The 25,515-nt window shown below is 41.8% G+C and overlaps 2 protein-coding genes across 2 annotated transcripts; both read left to right on the top strand.

Annotated features, from left to right (window-relative positions):
- Positions 1 to 1,678: 1,678 nt before the first annotated feature.
- LOC310747418 (olfactory receptor 14I1-like) lies at positions 1,679 to 25,515 on the top strand (the record flags this gene model as incomplete). Its single annotated transcript, XM_083581781.1, has 3 exons — positions 1,679 to 1,760; positions 18,254 to 18,576; positions 24,856 to 25,515. 3 exons carry the CDS (start codon positions 1,679 to 1,681, stop codon positions 25,513 to 25,515), a joined length of 1,065 nt encoding a protein of 354 aa, XP_083437907.1.
- LOC310748571 (olfactory receptor 14A16-like) lies at positions 18,628 to 19,227 on the top strand (the record flags this gene model as incomplete). The annotated part of the gene is made up of 1 exon (XM_083584423.1): positions 18,628 to 19,227. One exon carries the CDS (start codon positions 18,628 to 18,630, stop codon positions 19,225 to 19,227), a length of 600 nt encoding a protein of 199 aa, XP_083440549.1.

The following is a 25,515-nucleotide window of genomic DNA, read 5'->3' as shown; positions in this document are numbered from 1 at the left end:
GTTCATCAGCTTCTCATATTGTAATGGGTTGCAAATAGCAACATACCGATCATATGCCATGACGGTCAGGAGAGAGACATCGGATACTAAAAAGAAGACAAATAAGAGAACTTGAGCAACACACCCAGAGTAAGAAATGTGTCTGGTATTCATGAGGGAATTAGCCATGGAATTGGGAACAATGACTGAAACAGATCCAAGGTCCTGTATGGCCAAGTTCACCAGAAAGAAGTACATGGGGGTGTGCAGTCGGCGGTCGAAAGCTACTGCAGAGATGATGAGAAGGTTCCCTGTTACTGTAGCCAAGTACAAAACCAGGAATAGAAGGAAGTGAAAAATCTGCATTTCCCGAACCTCTGAAAACTCTTTGAGCAGGAACTCTGATACAAAGGACTGGTTCACCATGGTTTTTGCCTCATGAAAGTGTGGGCTGCCTGTCGAAGGAAGCAGTCAACTGTTAAAATAATAGCACAGTGCTGTAAGAAGACAGACTTCACTTGCTTGGATTGGGAAATTTCAATTTGTTATTACTGTGATTGTTTTTATGTCTGCAGAATTCATTCTAATTTATGGCTGTTATTTTGAGGCATTTGTCACGCTCTGAATCTGACAGCCAAGCATTGGCAAGGAGAAGAAAGTAGGGAGAAAGGAGGGGAAAGGAAGGAAGGAAGGAAGGAAGGAAGGAAGGAAGGAAGGAAGGAAGGTGTGGCAGAAGATAATAGAATAGCAGGGTTTGCTCTAGGTTTGCTCTGAATAGAAATACCCATTAGCTCAACCACTACCTTATACACGCTTGCATTTTTAGCAGGAGTATATTTTGCATGAAACAAGGAGGCTGTAATAGCAATAGGTGTGTGGACCATGCCAAGAAATTGAGACCCTGACAGGGAAGCAGCTCTTCCTATCCTTATCAGAGTGGGCACAGTAGCAACATATTCCATGTGTTAAGGGTTTATCAGGTCTGTTTTGCTATAGCTTTTTGATTCCAGCAAATACCATGATGGGGGAGTCATAGGTCCAGGTGTAAATCTACTATGAAACTCATGAAGCTTCAGCGCCCCTAATCCCAGAGAGGCTCCAGAAGAGACTTTATTCACACATGTATATGACAGTTCTCTATTTTTCATCCCCCCGTTAACTTTGTAAACTATAAGGCATAGGAAATATTTATCTACACCAGTGACTTTGACACGTGAGATAATCCAGTAGAGCAGTTTTAATCAAAATATGAGATGTAGTAGCAGGACCCCAAAAATATAGGTCTGCCACTGCATAAGTCTTTAATAAAGCTTTTTGAAGGCTCCAACTTTAGTTGTGTTTGAAAGGCATGGTTCCTAAAGAGAGTGAGTTTCTGTGTTCTCTATGATATTAACCGCTTTGCTACTCATTGCAAAATATTGGCAGTGGAGGGGGAGAATTGCCTCACTTAAGAGGATGGTACTGTACATCAAATTATAGGAATTTGCAACTTTAAGCAAACAGACCTGGACCTTATGGGTAAGAAAAGGGAGAGAAAAAACAAATATGCATTGTTCAAGAAATTTTGGAATAGTTAGTGAAGGATGATAGGCTACAATACTTCTCCCCATCCCCTTCTGCCTTTTATGAGAAAGAGAGAGAGTCAGGTTGTCCTCTAGATGTTGCTGGACAACAACTCCCTCCATCCCTGACTTAAGGAATGGAGCTGACCAAAGTTGGAGTCCAGCAACAGCTGCAGGGCCACCAGTTCCTCACCACCAGTTTAATGAATGTAATGCAAGGTATGGTTGTGGTCTTCCTCAATTAAGGTGGATCTGAATTCTGCATGATTTATAAAACCGCTGTGTCTTTCTTTTTTTAACATTTATTAAATTTGTAAGGATTTGTCTTCTCACTTGGTTATTTATTTATGAATAGTTTAAACAATTCATTATTTACTCATTTACTTAACTTTTCTTTTTCCAGATCTATGTATGCTTCCTTCCTTCTCTTTGCTTGTCTTCTTTTAAGTGTTGAAATATTAATTGGTATTTTGTAATCTTTTTATATTTAAGAAAATGGAATTTAACAAAAAAAAAGGAAAGTAAATTTAAAGCCAGCTTATTCCAAATTGCTGTGGTTACATTACAGATTACCTTGAATGTATGCCAAGATTCACATGTTGGTATAAGAATATTCCCGTGTTCAGGCATACAACTCATATAAGTACTCTGATATATGCCTGTGTGCCATGGACATACAGAGTGATGAGGGGGAAAGATATTGTATTAATTGGGGAAAAACCAAGGTGTTTCTTTCTGGTGGGGAGGAGTATACAGTATACCTTATTTTTATTAGGTGAGCAATTCATAAACTGTTAATGGAATATATTCCTACCTTTTAAAAAAGAAACCTGCCTTATAAAGAGTCAGACCACAAATACATCCACCCGAGTATTGTCTGTACTGGTTGGCATCTGCTCTCTGGGATTTTCACAAAAGTGTCTTCCCCAGCATTTCCAGGAGGTTGCAAGGTTCTGAGTTTGAGGCTCTGCCTGCAAAGCATGTCCTCTATCAATGAATCACAGTCCCTCCTCCTCCTTCAGATATTTCTTTCAACTTCAGATGCACTTCTCCTTCAGCACTGTTAGAGCTATCTAGTCACTACTGAAATTGTACAAATGTTCACCATCACTTTGGTATATGAAGGCAATATAAAATTGACAACATGCTAAGGAGGTTTATTAATATCTATCTTGTGTTCCTAGAGATTTGCTCTCAGGAGTCCAACATAGCTCAGTAGCAGGGACATTAAGTGACTCTCTGGTCTGTATTTTTTACTAATGTAATTAGGAAAAACTGGCTCTGTTTGTTTATCTTAGAATGTCAGGACACTGAAAGGAACAAAATCTATCCCTGCTCATGCATTTAGTCCAATTTATTTGCTAAGAACCATTGGTTATCACAAAAATATAGAACTACAAATAGTATTAGGATAAGGTAAAGGTAAGATAAAGGGACCCCTGACAGTTAAGTCCAGTTGCGAATGACTCTGGGGTTGCGGCGCTCATCTCGCTTTACAGGCCGAGGGAGCTGGCATTTGTCTGCTTCCACAGACAGTTTTTCTGAGTCATGTGGCCAACATGACTAAGCCACTTCTAGCGAAGCCAGAGCAGTGCATGGAAACACTGTTTACCTTCCCGCCAGAGCGGTACCTATTTATCTACTTGCACTGCCTGCTTTCGAACTGCTAGGTTGGCAGGAGCTAGGATCAAACAATGGGAGCTTACCCTGTCACAGGGCCTCAAACCTCCAAACCTCTGATCAGCAAGTCCAAGTGGCACAGTTGTTTAAACCACAGCGCCACCCGCGTCAAATAGTATTAGGATACATTTTAGCATATCTGGTCCACAGGACATGGGAACTTTTGTATAATACATTGGGCTGCTAAGACAGACATAGAAACTTTATATGTACAGTCGTACCTTGGAAGTTGAACTGAATCAGTTCCAGATGTTTGTTCGACTTCTGAAACGTTCGAAAACCAAGGTGTAGCTTCTGACTGCTTTCCGATTGCACAGGTGTGCTGGAACCAATAATGGAAGCCACACCAGATGTTTGGCTTCCAAAATAAGTTCAAAAATCAGAACACTCACTTCTGGTTTTCGATTGTTCAGGAGATGGAATGTTCGGCTTCTGAGACATTCGGGATCCAACGTATGAGTGTAATGTGTTTATCCCCAACCTTGAGCAAATAACAAATTCTCTCCCTACAATTCAAGAAGGAAACTCTTTAAAGAATTCCTCTCAGAAATATATTCCTAAGAGAATTATACAGGGAGCAGTATAGTACATAATGAAGAATGCTGCACATGTTGACATTGGATATCTCTACATCAAGAGTTTGGAACCTCTCTATTCAGCCCTCAGGAGTCTTCTTAGGCTATATCTAATTATAAAGACACACAATGGCCTTGCTCCACTCCTGGACACATTCTTTACTCACTTTGTTCTGAGCCCTCCTTCGGTATTTTTGCCAAGCTGGAAATGTGTCACTGATCTGTGATAATGACTTTTGCCTGTCTGTATAACAAGGGTGTGTGAAGAAGCTATGGCTCTAGAAGTTACAGGGAACCAGGCAGAGGGCCTTCTCGGTAGTGGCACCCGCCCTGTGCAATGCCCTCCCACCAGATGTCAAAGAGAAATTACCAGACTTTTAGAAGACATCTGAAGGTAGCCCTAGATAGATAGATAGATAATACTTTATTCGGCTATAAGCCCACAAGGCAAAACCAATCAATAAATAAAATAGCATTTTACATTCTAAAATATCAACTAAAATATTTCAACGCATAATCTCCTTCACGTTACATACAATCTCTAGATGTACCATATTGTGGCCTTGAATATAAAGATGGTGGATAGAGTTTACTAGATTTTTAATAGTCATGCAGCATTCCATGAAGTCTTTTATATGAAAGAACTGAATTCAGGAATCTGGCAACCTGTAATGTTCTATAAGAGTCAATGTCCTGGAGTAGGGAAGGTAGCCCTGTTTAGGGAAGCTTTTAATGTTTGACAGACTGTTGTATTTTAATATTTTGTTGGAAGCAGCCCATACTAGCTTCTGTGTAACTGGAGTGCAGCCATTAAAACGTCTACATGGGGAAAGTTCTAAAGTTATGGCATTGGTTTGTTCTGTTACAAAGAGAACATCAAAGTTCAAATCATTTTCACTTAACGCAAATCAAGAAGGTTATATGAGGGACCAAGAATGAGGGCTACTGGTGAAAGGTCAGAAATTTAAAGGTCCATAGTTCAATGGCAGGGTATCTACTCTGCAAGTCAGGGTTCAGTCCACATGCTCAGGTACAGCTGGGAAAGACCCTTACCTGAAATCCTGGATAGCTGTTGCCAACAAGAATATTGTGGTTTGAATCAGCATAAGGCAGGTCTACCCACATTCCCAAATTTATCTTTGTTATCACCTGAATCCTGATGCATATCACTGTTGTTTAACAGCTAAATGTTTGACCTTCTTGGCCAAGTTCATATATTTACTCAGAGTGAAAATCCCATTGCGTGGCAAGTTCCCACCTCCCCCCAAGGAAATAAAGACACAGGACACAAGAATTCAGGTTAATGGGTCAAATTAGGCCACAACTTTATTGATTACAGGAATTGAGCGGTATTGGCTTAGGCATTGGTCCTAAACTACTAACCGGCTAGAGGCCGGAAGGGTTAATCACCAGGGGGAGGAGTCCTGCTGAGGCACGTCAACTAGGACCTCCCCTGGGCGTCACCCCGTGGGGGCGTGCCATGGGCCCACACCTCCTTAGGCTTAGGACAAGGCCACGCCCCCCGGAATCCTTTACCGGACTACCCTTGCTTGGGGGGGTGATGCCGCTCCTTCCTCCTTCATTTGCATAACAATAGGACAGTACCCCTACCAAAACCGGGTCAGCTGCTGCAGCAGAGAAAAGAGGAGGAGCCTCGGCTGCAGCTGGTTTAAATAGCCGAGGCCCCGCCCCTGGAGCCAGCCGATTGGCTGGCCCGGGGTATGACACGGGCGGGGAGTCCCTTAGGTATCGCGGGGGCTGGGGAAGGGGCGTGACGCCCGCAACCCCACCTCCTTGTTTATCGCGGAAGTGGCTTTATGATAGTAGAAGCACAGCCCACTGCACCATAATTGTAACATAATCTGTAATGAAGGTGCAGGATATGAATTTCCATACATATGAAATTCCTATTCACATGCTATCGCATTATTTCAAGGGGGAAGCATGACAGTACTCAGACCTCTGCACATCAAGTCATAGAACATGCCCCTACATCTCAAACTAAAAATTGGAAAATGTTGTGTGTATATGCATGCCAAGAAGAACTTGAGTCTCATGAGTTCTCTTTCATTTTAATACCCCTACATGGAGTCAACCTGTGCTAATTATATCAGCAGAACTACAGACCACAAAGTTATTTTTTTCCTAGTGTATGCCTCAGTGCGTTTCCACTGCTGCACTGAACTCTTGAGAATAAGTCTCTGGGAACACAAAACATGTATATAAATTAGTCACTGTCCTATGGTGACATCTACTGTTGCCATAGAAAGAATTGTTCATTGCCATGAATGGTAAGGGACACAGTACTCTAAAATGGTAGAGACAATACTGCTTCTGGAGCTGAAATAAATCCATGAAGAAGAAAACTTGTAAGTTATTTATAGATATAACTTTCTAGAGAGTGGTTTCCTTGTGGCAGGGACACTTTGGGCAGTTAGAGTAATGCATGCAAGCCAGTAACACAGATCAGGTCTACTGTGCAGATAATCTCAGTCAGCACCATGATGAGAAAGCATGTGAATATGAAAAAGCATGTGAATAGGAACTTCATATGTATGGAAATTCATATTCTGCACCTTCATTACAGATTACCTCTAGCATGGAGACTTTCCCTGAATTGATAATGATGTAGTATTCCCATATGTCCAGAAAAACCTGGACATGTCCTCATTTTGGGAAGCAACATGCCATCCAGGTGGATTTTTATATTTTAATGGAAATGTCTGGGTTTTTTTGCTGGGGAGCAGCTTGGGCTTGGACTTGCCCTTGGGCCTGGGCGGCTTCTGCTCCTCAATTTCTCACAGGTTCAGGATCTGCATATTCTTCATATTTGTACATGGCAATTCTATCAAGCATTTTTCTCTTTTTGTGGAAACCCTGTCCTGTCAGCTGCATGTTGCTGCATCTGGGAGAATGCTTTTGGCCAGCTGAGGTGAGCAGGACTTTCTGTTGTGTGTGCACATACATGTCATTTCCCATGTCATGGCCTTGGACATGCCTCTATGCAGCCTCTTTTTCCTTTTTTATTTTTTTATTAAACACACTCATGTGTTTATTTAAAGTCCAATTGTTCAAGTTTCAAGTACTCACGGGTGATTCTTTAGATGCCAAATTGTCCCAGGAAAAAGGCAGCGCTCTCCGGCAACGGCTATGCGGCTTCGCTCCATGGAAAAAGCAGTAGACTCACAGCACCGCACCACTTCCCCCTCTTCGCTTTGGAGCCTGTTAATGGGTTCCTTTGCGGGTTGGGGGGGGTGCTAAAGGTGCCCGCCGAGTCCCATGGTCACAGGCTTCATCCGCCTGTGATTTTTTAAAGGGTCCCCGCTTCGCCGTAGCGGATACGACCCGTTTTGCGTGGAGCTGGTCACTCCAGTTCAGAGGGAGTCCGCCATTGCCGATGGCGCCACCCCGGAAGTCCCATCATTGTAACTTATGTGCAGATTTTCTATGCAGTGTTGAGAATTCCCTCTGCGCAGGGAAGGCAAAAGGCTTACTGAACTTGCATTCCCCACCTCACTGTCATCTTCACGTTATTCTTCACCGGATTCTTTGCCTACCTGCGGTCTACTTCTGTTCTGAATTTGGTATTTACTATGGTATATTCAATGGTTCCACCCATGCTGAATCCAATGATTTACAGTATGAGAAACAAAGAGATCAAGGCTGCCATGTCAAAGTTATTAGGTTTTAGTCAAAGTACATCATCAAGTCTTTTTTAACTGTATGTGTTTAAGTCTTCATCTCAACAGTGATGCACAATGATTTCTAATAAATTTATTACATTTTTATCTTCCCCCCTTTTTTATTTATTCAAAATAAATGAAACAACAAACCAACAATACAATAAAAATTAAGAGGAACAAAACCATGCAACCTGTTTAAAAATACACCAATCTAAAAATGGGTTAACCTTGCTCCAAAAAAAAGGATACAGTGTTCGTGCTTAGTTGGTGCTCCCCAGACAAGACCCTCTCTTTTGTATGCACATGATGCTCTTTTCCTAATGATGGAGCACAAAGGCAGGCTTCCTCTTGACAGTCTTAATACATGAACAGGAGGAAGTCAAAGTCTTACATCTTTAAAAGTGCTTTCTCTAAAGGGTGACTGAGCCATTTTATATTGTATACTATACAGAATGTATGTGATTTGCTGCTTTTATGATCTGTTTTTATTTAAAAATAATAATGGTTATGTACATTTTTTTTTATAACCTATGATTTTAAACTATATGTTTTTGTGGTACACCACCTTGCTTGCAAGTGATTTACAATGTCCCACATTTGCTAGCTCAGTATCTGTCAGGGACTGGACAGAGAAGGAATGGTGGAGACTGCCTCCTCAGCCTGACCCTTCCAGAGAAGAAGAAGGCAGTTCTGAATTACAAAAGGAGTTCGAGGGATGTCACAGCTCAAAGAAAGATGAGGGGAAATAAAGGGAGAGGAGGAAGAGGAAGAGCCAGAGCTGACACGTTATCAGTAGAATGCGTTCCAGACCCACCATCTCCCAGAACCCGGAGAACATTAAAAGTAGGAGAGCAAAGGGTTTGGAGACAGATGGCCTTACACAGCAACCGTAAGGGTTGGTGGTGCTGTTGACGAATGAGTAAGAGAGGGGGGGGTTGAGATTTACTTGGAGCAACACCATTATTCCAAGAGGCCAATCTACAGCTTAAAAGATAAATCACATTACAGGCATGGAACTTATGTTAGGATATTTCCGTTCCACCTTAAAAGGGAGCAGGATGTTTGTGTCACAGCCTGCGTATTTCCTGTTCACAGGATGTTTATGTTTGTCTGTTCCTTTCGTTTTCTGCTGTTTTTGCCTGAGCAGTCGGAGCAGACGGTCATGTTTTCTTTGTTCTGACCAACGCCAAATATACTGTAAATATGCTCTCATGCTTGTGCAACTTTTGCTGTGTGAATTCTGCTGTTAGAGTGTGCTCTAAGCCAGAGGCTTAGTGTCGCTAAATAGCTGATACTGCGTGACTACGGGAGGTCGATGGATCGTCCGGCTCCGAGCTTGGGGGCTCAGATGGACTCTATCTCCCTGGCAGTATCCCAACAACAGGTTATGGGCCCAGATTCACGGCACTTGCAGGAGAGTAAGACTGCGACAGACTGCTGAGGTATGTGTGGGAAAAGCGAAAGCAGAGGCTTTTCTGTTGCCGCGGCAGCCTCTTTGATGTCCGGCTGGCCTAATTGGCCTGGGAGCCGAGCCAAGCAGGCCTCAAGATTTATGAGGAGCCAAGATAAGGAGCCTCTGAAGTGAAGAAGACTCACGGCTGACGTTAAGAGCTGGAATGGAGTTTTTCCAAGCCTCTGAAGCTGCTGAGTGCCCAAAGTTAAATCGGAACAATTATGAGACCTGGGCAAAATGGTGTGAGAGTTTGCTGCGTCAGTTTGGAGTGTGGCAAACTGTAAGTGAAGCCCCTCCAGTTCCTCTGACAGGGAGATGGGAGGCTCAGAATTCGAGAGCCATAGACGTAATAGTCTTGTCCGTCTCTCTGGAGGAAATTGCTACGCTAGCTGGCAACACGACTGCACGTCAGATGTGGAATGCTTTGAAGATAGCCCATCTGCCAGTCATCCCAGCCCAGAGTTTGACTGCATCGGAGGTCCTGGCTGTTTCCCAGAATGCGAGTGAATGCAGGGATGCCGAGGGCACTGGTTGCAAGCTGCAGGGGGAGCTGACTGTGATGTCATCCCAGGCAGCATTCCAGTCTCCAGGGGGAGCCAAGGAGTCGGCAGCTGAGAGCTCTGTTTCCCATGGGAGCCAAGGTCAACTTTGCAGAGGCTGGAAGGCCAGAAGTAAACAAAGGAAAAAGCCTGCAGATGGCCCGAAACAGAAGGGGGGTGAAAGGCCCACGCCAGTGGAAAACAAGGCTTTGTTTGCTGGCACAGCTTCACCAAAGGCTAAAGGCAAGTCTGATGGCCAGGAGCAGGGGGGCAAGCAGCAAAAGCCCACGCCAGTGGAAAACAAGGTTTTGTTTGCTGGCACTGCTTCACCAAAGGCAAAAGCCAAAGCCAGGTTTATTGTGGATTCAGGGTGCACGCACCATCTCACCAAAGACCGCCATCTGTTCATCTCCTTCACACCTCAAGATGGAGAGATCCACCTGGCTGATGGAAGGACTTTGTAAGCTGCAGGAGTTGGGACTGTGAAACTTGCAAGTCTGCATACTACCATCAGAGATGTACTTTTTGTTCCAGGAGCTGCGGACAATTTGCTTAGTGTCCCACAGCTGAATGGGCGTGGTTTTGAGATTTCCTTCAAGAGGACTGTCTGTGTCATCAGAAAAGGCAAAGAGGACATTTTGCGTGCAAAGTTGATGGATGGTTTGTTCTGTCTAACTTATGAGGACAATGCTGTTATATCTAATGCTGATTCTTGTTGTGTTGCACAAACTAACAAGGTTCTTCATGCAGGATGCATTCACGATGCACATAGAAGATTTTGTCACCTCTCTTGGCAAGCGCTAGCCAAGATGCCTGAGTTGGTTGAAGGTTTGGACATCAAACCTTGTAAATTTCACATGAAATGTATATCTTGTGCAGAGAACAAGGTGAAGGTTGCTCCAAAAGGCAAGGAGTCTAGCAGGCAGGCTTCCAAACCCTACCAGCTAGTTCACGCAGACCTGGTTGGGCCTCTAGCGCCCTCTTTGGGAGGAGCAAGGTACTTCATGGTTCTAATTGATTCTTTTTCCAGGTACATTCATGTGTTTATGCTCGAGCAGAAATCGCAAGCATTTCCTAGGTTCAAGGCATTCTGTGCTTGGTTGGAGAATGCTCATGGTAAACGTATTGGCTGTCTGTTTACTGATCGGGGCGGGGAGTTCACTTCTCAGCAGTTTGAAGCTTTCCTGACTGAGAAGGGAATCCAGCATGACTTGTCAATGCCTAGATCGCCATGGATGAATGGGCTTGCGGAGAGAGCAAATCAAACGTTGCTGCAAGGAATAAAAACCTTGTTGCATGATGCCAACCTCCCTGAGAAGTTTTGGGGGGAGGCTCTCTCGAATTTTGTTTATACTTTTAATCGCAGACTGTCATCACCTATCGGCTGCACTCCCTATGAGAAAATGTTTGGTAAGAAACCTAACACCAAGCACTTGAGAATCTTTGGTTCTGACATGTGGGTACACACCCCACAAAGCAACAAGCTTGGGAAGCGTGGGGCACATGGTTTGTTCATGGGGTACGAAAAAGGTGCATACAGAGTATGGATGACTAACTCTAAATCCATAAAGTTCACAAGGAGTGTTGAGTACAATCCTAAGTGGGGGGAAAATGTGGGAATTTTCCAGAGTTACCCAGAGGAGGATGAAGGTGATGTGAAGAAAGCAGATCATGCTGAGAAAACTGAGGAAACTGAGGATGAGGATGATGATGATCAGAGTTCGGATTCCAGTTCAGTGGGCGGCGCTGCTGCTGCTGTCAGTGACAGTGATGACACAGCAGACTACAAGAGCGCAAAGGCCTCAGTCAGACCATCTGATGCGTCTGACAATGAACTGGAAGAACCACTGTTCACCATTGGTCACTTTTCTCCTAAGAAGGAGGAGATGAGTCCAGAAGACTTGCGTCTGGTTCGCAGGTCTGAAAGGGCGACCAAAGGCAAACCTCCAAAGAGGTTTTTAGTAGCTCAGAGAAGGTGTGGGAACCTTCAAGCTTCAAAGAGGTCCAGGAGTTAACCTCTAAAGATGCTGAGCCTTGGCTTAATGCCATGAAGGCTGAAGTTGATTCCTTGAACAGGAACCAAACTTGGGAACTGGTACCGGTAGTCCCAGGGATGAGACTGGTTGGCAGCAAATGGGTCTTCAAGGCCAAGACAGACCAGAATGGCAAGGTTGTCAGACACAAAGCCAGATTGGTTGCCAGAGGTTTTTCACAGGTACCAGGGCAGGATTACCACGAGACCTACTCACCCACGGTCAAATATGAGAGCATTCGGCTGATGCTCAAGATCGCTGCGGAGGAGAAACTGCATGTTTCCCATCATGACATAAATACAGCTTTTTTGTATGGGATTTTGGGGGAGGAGCTGTACATGCTTCCACCTGACGGGATGCAGATACAGAAGGGAGTGGTCTGTAAACTGCGGAAATCCTTATATGGTCTCAAGCAGAGTGCCAGGTGTTGGAACACAAAACTCACTGAAACGTTGCTTTCTCTAGGTTTTCACCAGGGCAAAGCTGATCCGTGTGTGTTTGTCAAGGAGGAGGGGCAAAACAAACTGTATTGTTTATGTTTTGTTGATGATCTTCTGATGTTTTGGAAGAATCAGGCTTTCTACCAAAGCACCCTAGCTCAGCTGAAGGAGCACTTTGACATGAAGGATCTTGGTGAGGTATCCAACTATCTTTCTCTGCAGGTGGAGAGGGACCAAGCAGGTAATTTTCTGGTACACCAAACACAGAAAATTGCTGATGTATTAACCAGGTTGAATTTGGTTGATGCAAACCCAGCAGACACACCGATGGTGACAGGTTACCAGGTAGACAGTACTGCTGAAGCGTTTTCTGACACAACGCTGTACAGATGCATTCTAGGCAAGTTGAATTTCATTGCTAGATGTTCAAGACCTGACATTGCTGTAAGCACTAACCTGCTTAGCAGACATGCTAACAATCCTACTGTTCAGGATTGGAAAGCTCTGAAGCGCATAGCCCGTTATTTGAAAGGGACTATGCACTACAGGCTGAGGTTCACCAGTCAGAAGACTGGAGGTCTTGAAATCTTTGCAGATGCAAGTTTTGGAAGTGACACCACGGATGGTACAAGCACTTCTGGAGTATGCTACATGTACAACCACTGCCTGTTTGACTGGTTGTGCAAAAAGCAGACGACAGTTAGCCTAAGTTCCTGTGAAGCAGAACTCAATGCTCTGTCATTTTCACTCATGGATTGTGAATGGTTGATGCAACTGTTTAAGGACATTGGGGTTTCTGTGAAATGTCCTATACAAGTGTATCAAGACAATAGATCTTGTTTGGCTTTGCTGAACTCAGAGAGTTGCAAGCAAAGGACCAAGTACTTGCAGATTAAGCTACATCGTGCAAGAGAGTGTATTCAGAAAGGACTCATTCAGGTGTCCTACATGCCAGGAAGTGAAATTCCTGCTGATCTGTTGTCTAAGGTTGTTAACAGAGAACAACTTAAGGTTTACGTACAAAGGTTGCAATTGGGTTGAACCACAGGTACTACAGGTTACACGGAAAGGGGGAGGATGTTAGGATATTTCCGTTCCACCTTAAAAGGGAGCAGGATGTTTGTGTCACAGCCTGCGTATTTCCTGTTCACAGGATGTTTATGTTTGTCTGTTCCTTTCGTTTTCTGCTGTTTTTGCCTGAGCAGTCGGAGCAGACGGTCATGTTTTCTTTGTTCTGACCAACGCCAAATATACTGTAAATATGCTCTCATGCTTGTGCAACTTTTGCTGTGTGAATTCTGCTGTTAGAGTGTGCTCTAAGCCAGAGGCTTAGTGTCGCTAAATAGCTGATACTGCGTGACTACGGGAGGTCGATGGATCGTCCGGCTCCGAGCTTGGGGGCTCAGATGGACTCTATCTCCCTGGCAGTATCCCAACAACTTCTTGATGGTGATGAAGATGTAGCAAATTGGACCAGATTGCAGCACTTTCTCACTTCACCATTTTCTCAGTCTAACTCACTCTCTTGCAAGTAGCATTTATGTCACCACGGAAAATAAATGGATTACTGAATATCCCCCATGTTACAAATATAGTTAGAGCTTGATATTCTGTTTTGTAATAGTCCGTCACCAAATGGGGATTAAAAAAAAGCTCCTTTTGTCCTCTCCCAAGGAAAATATATCATACAACATTCTCATTCTTTTCTAATCACTGAAAACACAAAGAGATGCCTACTTTCTCTTATTGCCCCTTCTCTGCTGAAAAACACCATGGGTCATAGGGAAGGGTAATTTGACTCAGAAATACCCACTTTAAGGTTTCACATGTTCTGTCTTCCACTACTATTAATGGTCATATTCATAGCACCTCCCTAGATTTTAAACTGTTCACCTTATGCTTTCCTGATCTGAGGAACAGGGTAGCTGGATAGGAAACAGAGAAATTTGATCAAATATGAGATCCCAATATCACAAACCAGGGAGGGAAATGGGAGGAGATATTGGCTTCCCCCAAATTATCCATTCATCCCTCATAATCCTTTATTTGTTTAACTTAACTACATCACTGGTAGGTTGTGGGAAGCAGCAGTGGCAAGAAGAGGTGGTGGCAAGGTTTGGGAGCTCCAGGGCAGGGGCAGCCACAGAGGTGTGAACCTGTGAGACCATTACCACCAACTCCAAGCTTCCCCATTCTCACTGGTACCACCTTACCCCATCCCACTAAGAGCAACATCACCTCTAGAAAGATGCTACTGCTTACTGACCTACAAACGCTCAGTGTTTCAAGGGAGAAACGCCTCAATACTCAGACTTCTATGCATCATGTCATCGAACATGTTCCTACATTTCATATTAAAACATGTAAAATTGTCATCATATATGTGGGGGGACAACCACTCACATGTTCTGTCATTCTAATGCCCCTACATAGAGCCAATCTCTGCAAATCATATAGGCAGAACCACAGACCACAAAGTTATTTTTTCCCACTACATGTCTCTAGAGCTGTTCAACCGAACTCTTGAGAATATGTCTCCAGCAATACAAAACATGTATAAATTAGTTACTGCCACCACAGAAAGAATTGTTCGTTGTCATGACTGGTTAGTGGCACAGTGCTCTAAAATCTGAGAGAAGATTCTGCATCTGGAGCTAGAAGAAATCATCAAAGAAAAAGAATTGTAAGTTATTTATAGATATAACTTTAGAGATAGAGGTTTTCTTGTGACAGGGAGGCTTTGAGCATTTGTCAGAATGCCTGCAAGTTACTTATAACATGGATCACTCCAACTATGCAGACAGTCTAAAAATGAGCACCATATTTGATGCTTCTGCGTGGGTATTACCATGTATTATTAATGATGTACACAGTGAGTGTTGTTCATGCTACTAGCATTATGTATGATGTGTATTCCTCCCCCCCCCAAACCCCTAGTGTATTTCTTCTTCTTCTTCTTCTTCTTCTTCTTCTTCTTCTTCTTCTTCTTCTTCTTCTTCTTCTTCTCTGCACAAGAGCCAATTTAAGCCAATGCAAAGGCTTTAGAAGGTTGTTAATGTGTTCCATGTGGGCCAGCCTCACATCTAAATGGTTCTTTAATCAGTGTTGGTTTTTGTGTGTGCAGTGGACAAATGAAGCTGCCTTACTTTAAGTCATTCCATCCAGTCCAATTTTGTCTACTCTGAGTATCAGCATCTTCTTAGGGTCTCGACTTTCAGCAGGCACCTTAACCATCATCTGTTACTTGTACATTTAACTAGAGATCTCTGGGATTGAAGATCATGCAGAAGATTCCTGGTTAAATTTCTGGCATCTCCAGGTAATGCTAACAAGGAGTTCTATCTGAAATCCTGCAGGGCCATTGCCAATCAATGTGGATGACATTGAACTAGATGCACCAGTGGTCTGAACTGATGTCCCTTTGTTCTCCTACTAAGTGACAGCTCCTTCCCAGTACTTTGTATACTAGCACAACTTCTTTCAAGGTGATACGTTATTGCTGCTATGTGAATGTTGTGCATATAGGGGTTGCTTCCTGGATGAAGAGCTCTTTGAACATGTTGATATGTCATGTGAAACAGTACAACCTTTCTGCACACCAATCACCTCCTTTAAATATCTTCTCTTTTTTCTTTCCCAAATGCTTTTTTGTTTCATCCCTCTTTGTGTCACTAATGGTACTGCAGTAGACTGGAATGCATCTTAGCTTTTCAGTGTATCTCAGCTGTCCGTCTAGATGCTGGGATATTTTCAGAGGACTTAGAATAAAGAGATCTATGTTGCAGAAATGTTTCAGTTAAGGCTGTTTGCCGTTTTCTTTCCCAGTTCATATGGAAACACGTGTCAGAAAGGGAAAAGAAATTATCTAACAATGTTTCAAGTTTTCCAAGTTCTTGAGTTTTACTTTACTGTAATGACACTAAGGTTAGTGATAGTGTATGATGGGTACAATGGGTGCAAATAAAACCAGCTTTATTTTATTTAAATATTTCATAACCCACACTTCAATAAGAATAAATCTATAGTTGGGTACAATATAATAAACATAATAACAAACAAATAATATAAAACAAGTAAAATATTAAAACATTAACAACAAAACAAATGGATCCAATGGGGCGAGCATATCCATCTCCACCAATCACAGAATTATCAGAAGTCTAGGCACAAAAACACATTTTTGACTGCAGTCTAAAACCCAACATGAGAAGGGAAGGCATTCCACAATCAATTTTATTACTATTTCTGTTGTTTTGCGCCCATCAGTGCTTTACAGTATACATATACTCTATTCATTTTGATTCAAGCATATTCTGAGAATGAAGACAATGTGCATTTTTATCACTTGGATAAGTTGATTAGTTCCTCCACTGAAGTGAATGGAATCACTTTTGGATGGAAAACCTCAGAGCTTTCTTGCCCAAAGCTATTGCTAGATGAAGAATTATTGTCCAGCTCTCATTTCATAGACTGGACATATGATGATACATATTCTTATTATAAAACTAAGGATGAACAATTTGATTCAATTTTCTTTCCCTGATGCATTTACTGCTTGTGCCTCAAGGCCCCGGAATACCCCCCCCCCAAATAATAAAGACACATTGACACAAATATTTTAGTTTAAATGTTAATGGGCAAATTTAGGACACAACTTTATTGAATACAGAATGTGAGTGGTATTGGCTTAGGCATTGGCAACACTATATCTGACTCCTGCCTGCCTTGCAGGGAGTCTGGAAAGGTAAACCACTAAAAGAGGGAGCTCCGTTGATGGCAACCAACTGAAGCTCACCCCCGGATTCCTGTGGTCCTTGCATGGCCTTAGCCCCTCTAGTGGACTTTAGACGAGACCCAGACCCGTGAATTCTTCTAACAGAATACCCTTGTACCTGGAGGGGCAGGTGATGGCTGCACCTCCCCTCCCCCGCATCTCACTAAGCCAATGCTTAACCGCCAAACCTTACAAAGTTGTGACGATTGCTAAGAGGTAGGCAAAAACCAAATGGCCAGTGCCAATCTGCCAAGTGGAAAAAAATCCTACCTGGCCCCCGTTCCAAAACAGGTGACCAACCAAAGTCCAGAGCAAGGCCAAAGCAGACACCTAAAATACAGGGCGGGTGGGTGTTTGGTGTCGCAAAGCCAGGTGAATCACACCACCTTTCCTTAATTGGCCAACAGGCCCTGGTGTGATCATGGGGCCATCTTGGGCACGGGACTCACCCCCCTCCACAGGTGGAAGGGAGCGTCCCAAGGCCCATGCACAACACAGACCCTCAATTTAGGAGAATCCGATTTATGTACTATAATAATTTATTGTTCTTTTGATCTGTTCTTCTCTTTAATGCTTCCCTTTTCCAGTGTCTGAATAAATCATAGTTCTACTACACATGTTTGAATAAATGAATAAAGACTAGATAAAAGAAAGAAAGTCCTTTGCATATGGTGCTCCTAATAATCTATCTATTGGAGGCAGTAGCTGCTGCAGCAGTAGTGTGAGTGTTTATAGAATGAGACGCCAGTCTTGACCTTGGTAGCTCAACAACTTCTTCTTCTTCTTCTTCTTCTTCTTCTTCTTCTTCTTCTTCTTCTTCTTCTTCTTCTTCTTTTCTTTCTTTCTTTCTTTCTTTCTTTCTTTCTTTCTTTCTTTCTTTTTATACCCCGCCCTCCCCAGCCAAGACCTGGCTCAAGGCGGCTAACATCAGGTATAAAAACAATTGATTAAAATGCAACTTAAAAACAAGATTAAAATACTACTTAAAATGCAGCCTCATTTCAGTGGAAGCCCAGATCAAAAAATGTTTGGGGGGAGAAAAGGTCAAATGCTCACCAAAGCCAACTATCCAGACTGGTCCTACGTGGGCCAGAAAAGCCAGGGAAGTCCCCAAATAAGGGTTACATCACAGAAGGAAAAGGAAAGAGGGGGAGGGGATCAGGCTGGTTCCAAGCCAAAGGCCAGGCAGAACAACTCTGTCTTACAGGCCCTGCGGAAAGAAATCAGATCCTACAGGGCCCTGGTCTCATGAGACAGAGTGTTCAACCAGGCTGGAGCCAGTGTTGAAAAGGCCCTGGCCCCTGGTTGAGGCTAATCTGACTTTCTTCTTCTTCTTCTTCTTCTTCTTCTTCTTCTTCTTCTTCTTCTTCTTCTTCTTCCTCCTCCTCCTCCTCCTCTGACCTGAAGTACAAAACAAAACAGAGTGAGAAGGCTGGAAGCAAAATCATCATAATTTGAATTATTGAAATTGACATTGACATTGTTAGCAGAGTAGATCATAAGTGTTATAATTTCCACTATGTTCTCTTCTGCAGAAATTATGCAACAGACTGTTGAGGGCAAACAATGGAACACAACCTCAGTGACTGAATTTCTACTCCTGGAATTTTCTGAGATTCGGGAACTGCAAATTCTACACTTTATTGGGTTCTTGGTGTTGTACATGGCAATTATATCAGGAAATCTTCTCATCATTTGCACAATAGCTATTGACCATCACCTTCACACTCCCATGTACTTCTTTCTGATGAACTTGGCCATGCAGGACATTGGTTCTATTTCAGTTATTATCCCCAAATCCATAGCCAATTCTATCTTAAATACTAGACACATTTCTTATTCTGGATGTGTCGCTCAAGTACTCTTCTTTTTCTTTTTTTTATCATCCAACTTCTTCCTTCTCACACTCATGGCTTATGATCGGTATGTTGCCATCTGCAATCCATTGCACTATGAGATGGTGATGAACAAGCAAGCCTGCATACAAATGCTGGCATGTGTATGGACTAGTGGTCTTTTCCATGCAGTACTACACACCAGCTGCACCTTTGCAGCCCCATTTTGCTCCAATGTTGTCAATCAGTTCTTCTGTGAAATTCCACAGTTACTGAAGCTTGTATGCTCAGATTTATACCTAATTGAAATTGGAGCTGTTATGCTGAGCTTTATCATTGGGCTAGGCTGTTTTACCTTCATCTTTGTAACTTATGTGCAGATTTTCTATGCAGTGTTGAGAATTCCCTCTGCGCAGGGAAGGCAAAAGGCTTACTCAACTTGCATTCCTCACCTCATTGTTATCTCCACATTATTATTTACTGGATTCTTTGCCTACCTGAGGCCTACATCTAACACTCCTTCTGATCAGGATCTGGTATTTACTGTGGTATATTCTATGGTTCCACCCATGTTGAATCCAGTGATTTATAGTATGCGAAACAAGGAGATCAAGGCTGCCTTGTCAAAGCTATTAGGTTTTAGCCAAAACACATCATCCAGTTTTCTTCTTTAACTGTGTGTGTAGCCACAGGTCTTAGCCTTTATCTAAGCAATGGTGCTCTATGATTTCTTTTTTTAAAAAAATGCATTTATTATATTTTATCCATCCCTTCCATTAAAAAAAATCAGTAATTTAGGAGAGTATTGAGATAAATGTAAAATGACAAATACATTATGAAATGACAGATCAACAATACAATGAAATGAAGAGGAATAAAGACATTCCACCTGGTTAGAAATATCATAATAAAAAATGCCTGAGAAAACAATAAAGTTTTAACCTTGTATAAAAAATATATATGGTATGTTGGTGCTAAGAGTACCCATTTTTGGAAGTGATTCCATACTTGGGTCACCATCATAGAAATCATACAACATACATGAATTGGAAGAATAAATATATGATACCCTTTAATCAATGGATCGACAATATGACAACATTCACAACTTGTGAACGGACTGTTTACAGACTTAGACTTTCTTTGGATAAATATGACAATATTTGGAATGAATTTATACAGAATGTAGGAGGTTATTTACATAAGAATGTATGGGAGTAAATTACATTACATTTTTGTATATACAGTGGTATTTTGGTTTATGAACTTAATCCGTTCCGGAAGTCCCTTCTTAAACCAAAGCGTTCTTAAACCAAGGTGTGCTTTCCCATAGCAGCAGGGGACTCAATTTACAAATGGAACACATTCAACAGGAAGCGGAACATGTTCTCCTTCCAAGGCAAAGTTCAGAAAACAAAACACCTACTTCCGGGTTTGCAGCGTTTTTAATCCAGGTTGTTCATAAACTAAGCTGTTCTTAAACCAAGGTACCTCTGTGTATTTTTCTTATACACATCTTTGTTCTTCTCCCCATCACTTCCCCCCTTTTTTCTCTGTATCATTTTATTTCTTTATAATTGAAATTCTTTCAAATAATAATAATAATAATAATAATAATAATAATAATAATAATAATAATACAACATCGTGTTTTCTCTCTAAAGATGGAACATGAAGAACAGCTTCCTCTGGCATTCTTTTCTTTTTTTAATGTATTTTTATTAAAGATTTTCTTAGTTTACAAAAGTATGTGGAATCTCTCTCTCTCTCTCTCTCTCTCTCTTCCTCCAAGTAACATTTTTTACAGATCAGATTCTTAGTACATAGGCAAGTCCTAGTCCAAGTAACTCATGACAGTTCTCACTGCCCCATTAATCATCAAAACAATAGGGTGATGTAGGTGTATTATAAAATATTCAAGGCATGTTGTGATCATGTTGAAAAAGTGGCATTTGAACATGTTACACCTCTGGGGTCTTATGTCGGACATGTATAAAACCTTGAATCTGCTTAGTTAATGGACAGCCACTGCAATATTTTGACATTTTAGGAATTGTTTTGAGGAATTAACTTTATGTGGTAGATGTCATATAATGGAATGTGAACTTATTTTTGGACTATAGAGATAACTGGCATGATTGTGGTGGTGTATCTTATCAGTACATGGGGTCAATCTGGGCTGATTGCCAAGATTTGTGATTGATTTATGGGTTAGCAAGATCATGGACATGACAGGGATAAATGCATATAAGACTGACAGTGGGGATTGTAGCTTGCTACCCTTTTGATGTAGATCATTGGTCCTTCCCTGATTGGCCACAAGAATGTGGCTGTCTACCATATTCTCACACTGAGATAGTATATTAGGACCAGTAGTGCCCCTGCTTAAAGAGATACCAATGCCAGCCTTTGACCGAAGGAGTAAAATGATGTACTACTGCTCTGGAGGAAATTTTCCAGTAACTCAAAGTTATCTGAATTTATATACTTTGCTTTGTTTTGTTCTTGTTTAGCAAATACATGCCTTTAATTAAATTGGTGTTTCATTTATTGCCTACCTAAGTATTTCAAGTAATACCCCCCATAGACAATTTGGGGGGAAATTCATTTGGATTTCTACCATTGACAACTTATCCTCTAAATGGGTTTAATAACATTTTATATTTATCTACAACTGAAACTATACATTACATTATAGGCATGGAACTTTCCCTTGGTGTATAAGGAGAGGCAAATAAGGTCATGGGTGCATCACATGGCTAAGTCACATGGCTCTAACAAGCCTCTTTTGAATTCCTATACCTATAACTATTGAGTTTCTGTACCAATAACTTCTGCCACTTTGCAACTAAGCCTGATTTTACTGCATGTGCAACTTTTTTGACTGATGTATGGAAAAGCATGTGAACCTGACCTTTGAAGAGTTTACATGGAAACCAATTTTTAACTTACAAAAATGTGGTATTTTCCTATGCTGAGAGAAAATGAAACTTTGGAACTCACTTTGAAGGGCATATTTTAAAGGTCAAGCAGCCTATATTTCCATACTTTACTTTCCTACATATTTTGTGACTTGAAATCTCTGCCGGGGTTCTTTCATCGAAGTGTATACTTGCCCCAAACCTGGATCTTGGCACTCAGTAATTGTAAGTATATATCAAATAGAGAACATAAAAGCACTACCCTCTGACTATTCAAATAGAAGGCCATCCATACACTAGTTACCAATGAGCCTTTACATCTTTATTGTAGTACAGAAAGAGACATTTTGAGGGGTAGATAACTTTGAAATAGTGCACAGTGCAAGTAAGTTAACGTTTATCTGTGTGCTTATCTGGGGGGATTATTTGAGGCTCTTGGGACCAAGGCTCAAGGTTCACATAAACTGATTAACAAAACTCTGCCTCAGGGTGACAAATTTGTATTATCCATTTAAAAAGATCTTCATGAGTCTCAAAACAAAGAAGAGCTGAAGAACTTCAAAACATCCTGGATAGCTAGACAGATACACATCACTTGGAAGCAGCAAATGAAGAAGCTGCATCTGGTGATTGCATTGTCTAGAAAGAAAATGGTGAGTTATTTATATAATGAAAATTTAGGAATTGCTAGTGTAGTTTTCTGTGGACAGCTTCATGGTTCATGGAAATCTGCCTTTTGGAGCTGAGGTTGAGGGACTTATGCCAGTATACTTCTAGCTCAGGTGGGGTAAAGAACATATGCTAGCATAGCCCCAGCTCAGATGGGAATGCCTGAGATCTACCAAATCCAAATTCCATCATTTTGGTAAAGCCTGGGTTTGGACTGCACTGTAAAATTAAATGAAATTGAAATATTCAGATATATTGGAAAAGCAGTAAGGAAACTCTTATAATGATTATAATTGATTGGAGCTTAATTATGGTATGCCTTTGTGGTTCTGACTTGGTGAGTTTGTAGCCACTAAAAACTCTTATTTGAATCCTAACATAATTTGCCTTAAGGAAGTTCAGGCAGCAGTTTGTAACCTATGGAAAGCCTCTTTGCAGAATAAGGGGTGAGAACCCATGTGAAATTGGTGGGGCTGGGGCTGTAGCGCATTCGAAATTCTGCACAACTTTCAGTACACTTTGAGTTTAACTATTAGGGGAAGATCCACTCAGTTAGGAACTACTATAGTCAGAAAAACTATTTTGGGAAGATATTTATGTTAACGCTGAACTCACTGAATTAGAAAATTTAAAATGGTTATCCTGGGCTCAAGTGAAGCATTTTGTGTTTGTACTGCTAGTTTAATTAAAGCATTCTGTTAATAGAAATAGAGTGGTCTTTTACAGAGCATAGGCAGAGCAATCCTAATAGTAAGCATTGTAACTTATGCCAGAGGAGCTATTGGGGAAAACTAGGCTTGATATAGCGTGTAACTGGGCTCACGCACGCTGCTGCAAACTTGGAGATATATAATCATATTGTAATAAAGGACGGCTGTTGAAACACATACTGAGACATGTAAAAGCACTGCTTTTACAATATACATACCCCAGTGCAGAGGGTTGTTAAAGCCAAAACACATTTGGACACATGGTCCAATCAGACTGTTGCACTTACCAACTTAGCAGCTATTTTCTGCACTAACTGTAGCTCCTGGACCATCTTCAAGAGCAGCCCCATGCAGAGTACATTTTAAATAACTTACATAGGAGGTCATTAGAGCATGGACAACTGAGGCTATGCTATCATGGCCCAATAATGGTCATATACCAACCAGGCATAAGCACCCCTGGCTACAGAGACTTGAGACTCTAGTGCCATGGTTCCCAACGTGGGGCACACGCCCAAGAGGGGAGCATTTTCATTTTTAAGGGGGGCAATCTGAGAATGAGTCAGACCAAGTCAATGGCCTTTTAGACTTCCTCCATGTGAATAGAATCATAGAATCATAGAATCATAGAGTTGGAAGAGACCACAAGGGCCATCGAGTCCAACCCCCTGCCAAGCAGGAAACACCATCAGAGCACTCCTGACATATGGTTGCCAAGCCTCTGCTTAAAGACCTCCAAAGAAGGAGACTCCACCACACTCCTTGGCAGCAAATTCCACTGTTGAACAGCTCTTACTGTCAGGAAGTTCTTCCTAATGTTTAGGTGGAATCTTCTTTCTTTTAGGAGTTCACTTTTTGAATAATAAGAATTATATGTCGGGGGGGAGGGAATCAGGATTATAGAGATGCTTAGGTGGACCTTGGCCCCCCAAAAAGGTTGGGAACCACTGCTAGTGATAAATTGGAATGTAGGAGTACTCCCAGATTACGATCTGGATTCCAACTTCTATTTTATTATACAGTGGTATTTTGGTTTACAACCATTTTGGATTACAACCACATCAAACCTGGATGCGTGTCCTTTTTTTTGGATTACAACCCATTCTTTTTTGGAGGCGACATCGGCGAAAGCGTGCCTTGGGTTACAACCTGTTTTGGTTTACAACCGGACCTCCAGAACGGATCATGGTTGTAAACCAAGGTACCACTGTAAAGTATTTTTATATAACGTATATATTTACTTTAATCCAAATGTGGTATGTATTTGGATACAATATATTTAGAAATGCATACATGGATATAAAATGTATACTTATACATCTTACATCAGTATATGCATTTCTAAATATATTGTATCCAAATACACATTCCAGTAGAGGTTTTTTTGGGGGGGAGGGGCGTTGAGTTGGAACTGTATTGCAGAATTCAAAAGAATGCAGAATGTAAAGGATAATCTTGCCATGATCTGCACAAGAGTCTAGCAGGGGTAGATCAACTGAGTTCACCTCAGAATTCACAGAAATTGAATTCCTCAAGTATCTCAGGTAAGACCCATGCTACCCAGCACCTAGACCACAAATGTTGACATGAATGCAAATCAAGTACCATTGCTTAACTTCTGTACTTGGCAGATTTTAGTGAAGTGTTACATGTATCTATTTCTTTTCCTTTTCTTTGACATAGCATACAATTTGTAATGATGGAAACTACAGCCAACATGAGTTTTGTGTCCCATTTTCTACTGCTGGAGTTCTCTGAGATTCGAGAGCTGCAGCTCTTGCACTTCTTTGTATTCCTGGCATTGTACTTAGCAACTGTGACTGGAAATCTTCTCATCATATCTGCAATAGTCTCTGACAATCACCTCCACACTCCCATGTACTTCTTCCTGATGAACCTAGCAATGCTGGACCTTGGTTCAATTTCTGTAGCTATACCTAAATCCATAGTTAATTCTTTCTTTAATACCAGATTGATTTCTCATTCTGGATGTGTTGCCCAGGTTTTCTTCCTACTCTTTTTTGTAGCATCAGATTTTGCCCTCCTCACAGTGATGGCACATGATCGCTATGTTGCCATTTGCAACCCGCTGCGGTATGAGACAATAATGAACAAAGTAGCCTGTATGAAAATGGTTGCAAGTGCGTGGATAAGCGGCCTTGTCTATGGAATAGTACACACAAGTAGCACTTTTGCAAACTCCTTCTGCTCTAATGTGGTTGATCAGTTCTTCTGTGAAATCCCACAGTTGCTCAAGCTCTCCTGCACTGATTTATACCTAGTTGAAGTTGGTGTTCTTGTGCTGAGTGTTAGCATAGTGCTCAGTTGCTTCATTTTCATCATTGTAACGTATGTCCAAATCTTCACTACAGTGCTGAGAATTCCCTCGGTGCAGGGAAGGCAAAAGGCCTTCTCCACGTGCCTTCCCCACCTTATTGTGGTCTCCATGTTTGTATTCACTGGAATTTTTGCCTACCTCAGGCTTCCCGCTAATTCACAATCTGATCTGGATTTGGCGTTTGCAGTTATATATTCTGTGGTTCCACCCCTGATGAATCCACTGATCTACAGCTTGAGGAACAAAGATATCAAGGTTGCCCTGTGGAAAATGCTGAATCTGAAGGGCTCTTCTAAGAATCCCTTTTCTGAATTTCATCCCTAA

Source organism: Podarcis filfolensis (assembly GCF_964270895.1).
Source record: "Podarcis filfolensis genome assembly, chromosome: 13".
NCBI lineage: Eukaryota > Metazoa > Chordata > Lepidosauria > Squamata > Lacertidae > Podarcis > Podarcis filfolensis.
The sequence above is the reverse complement of the archived record's forward strand: the minus strand, read 5'-3'. Positions and strand labels throughout refer to the sequence as shown.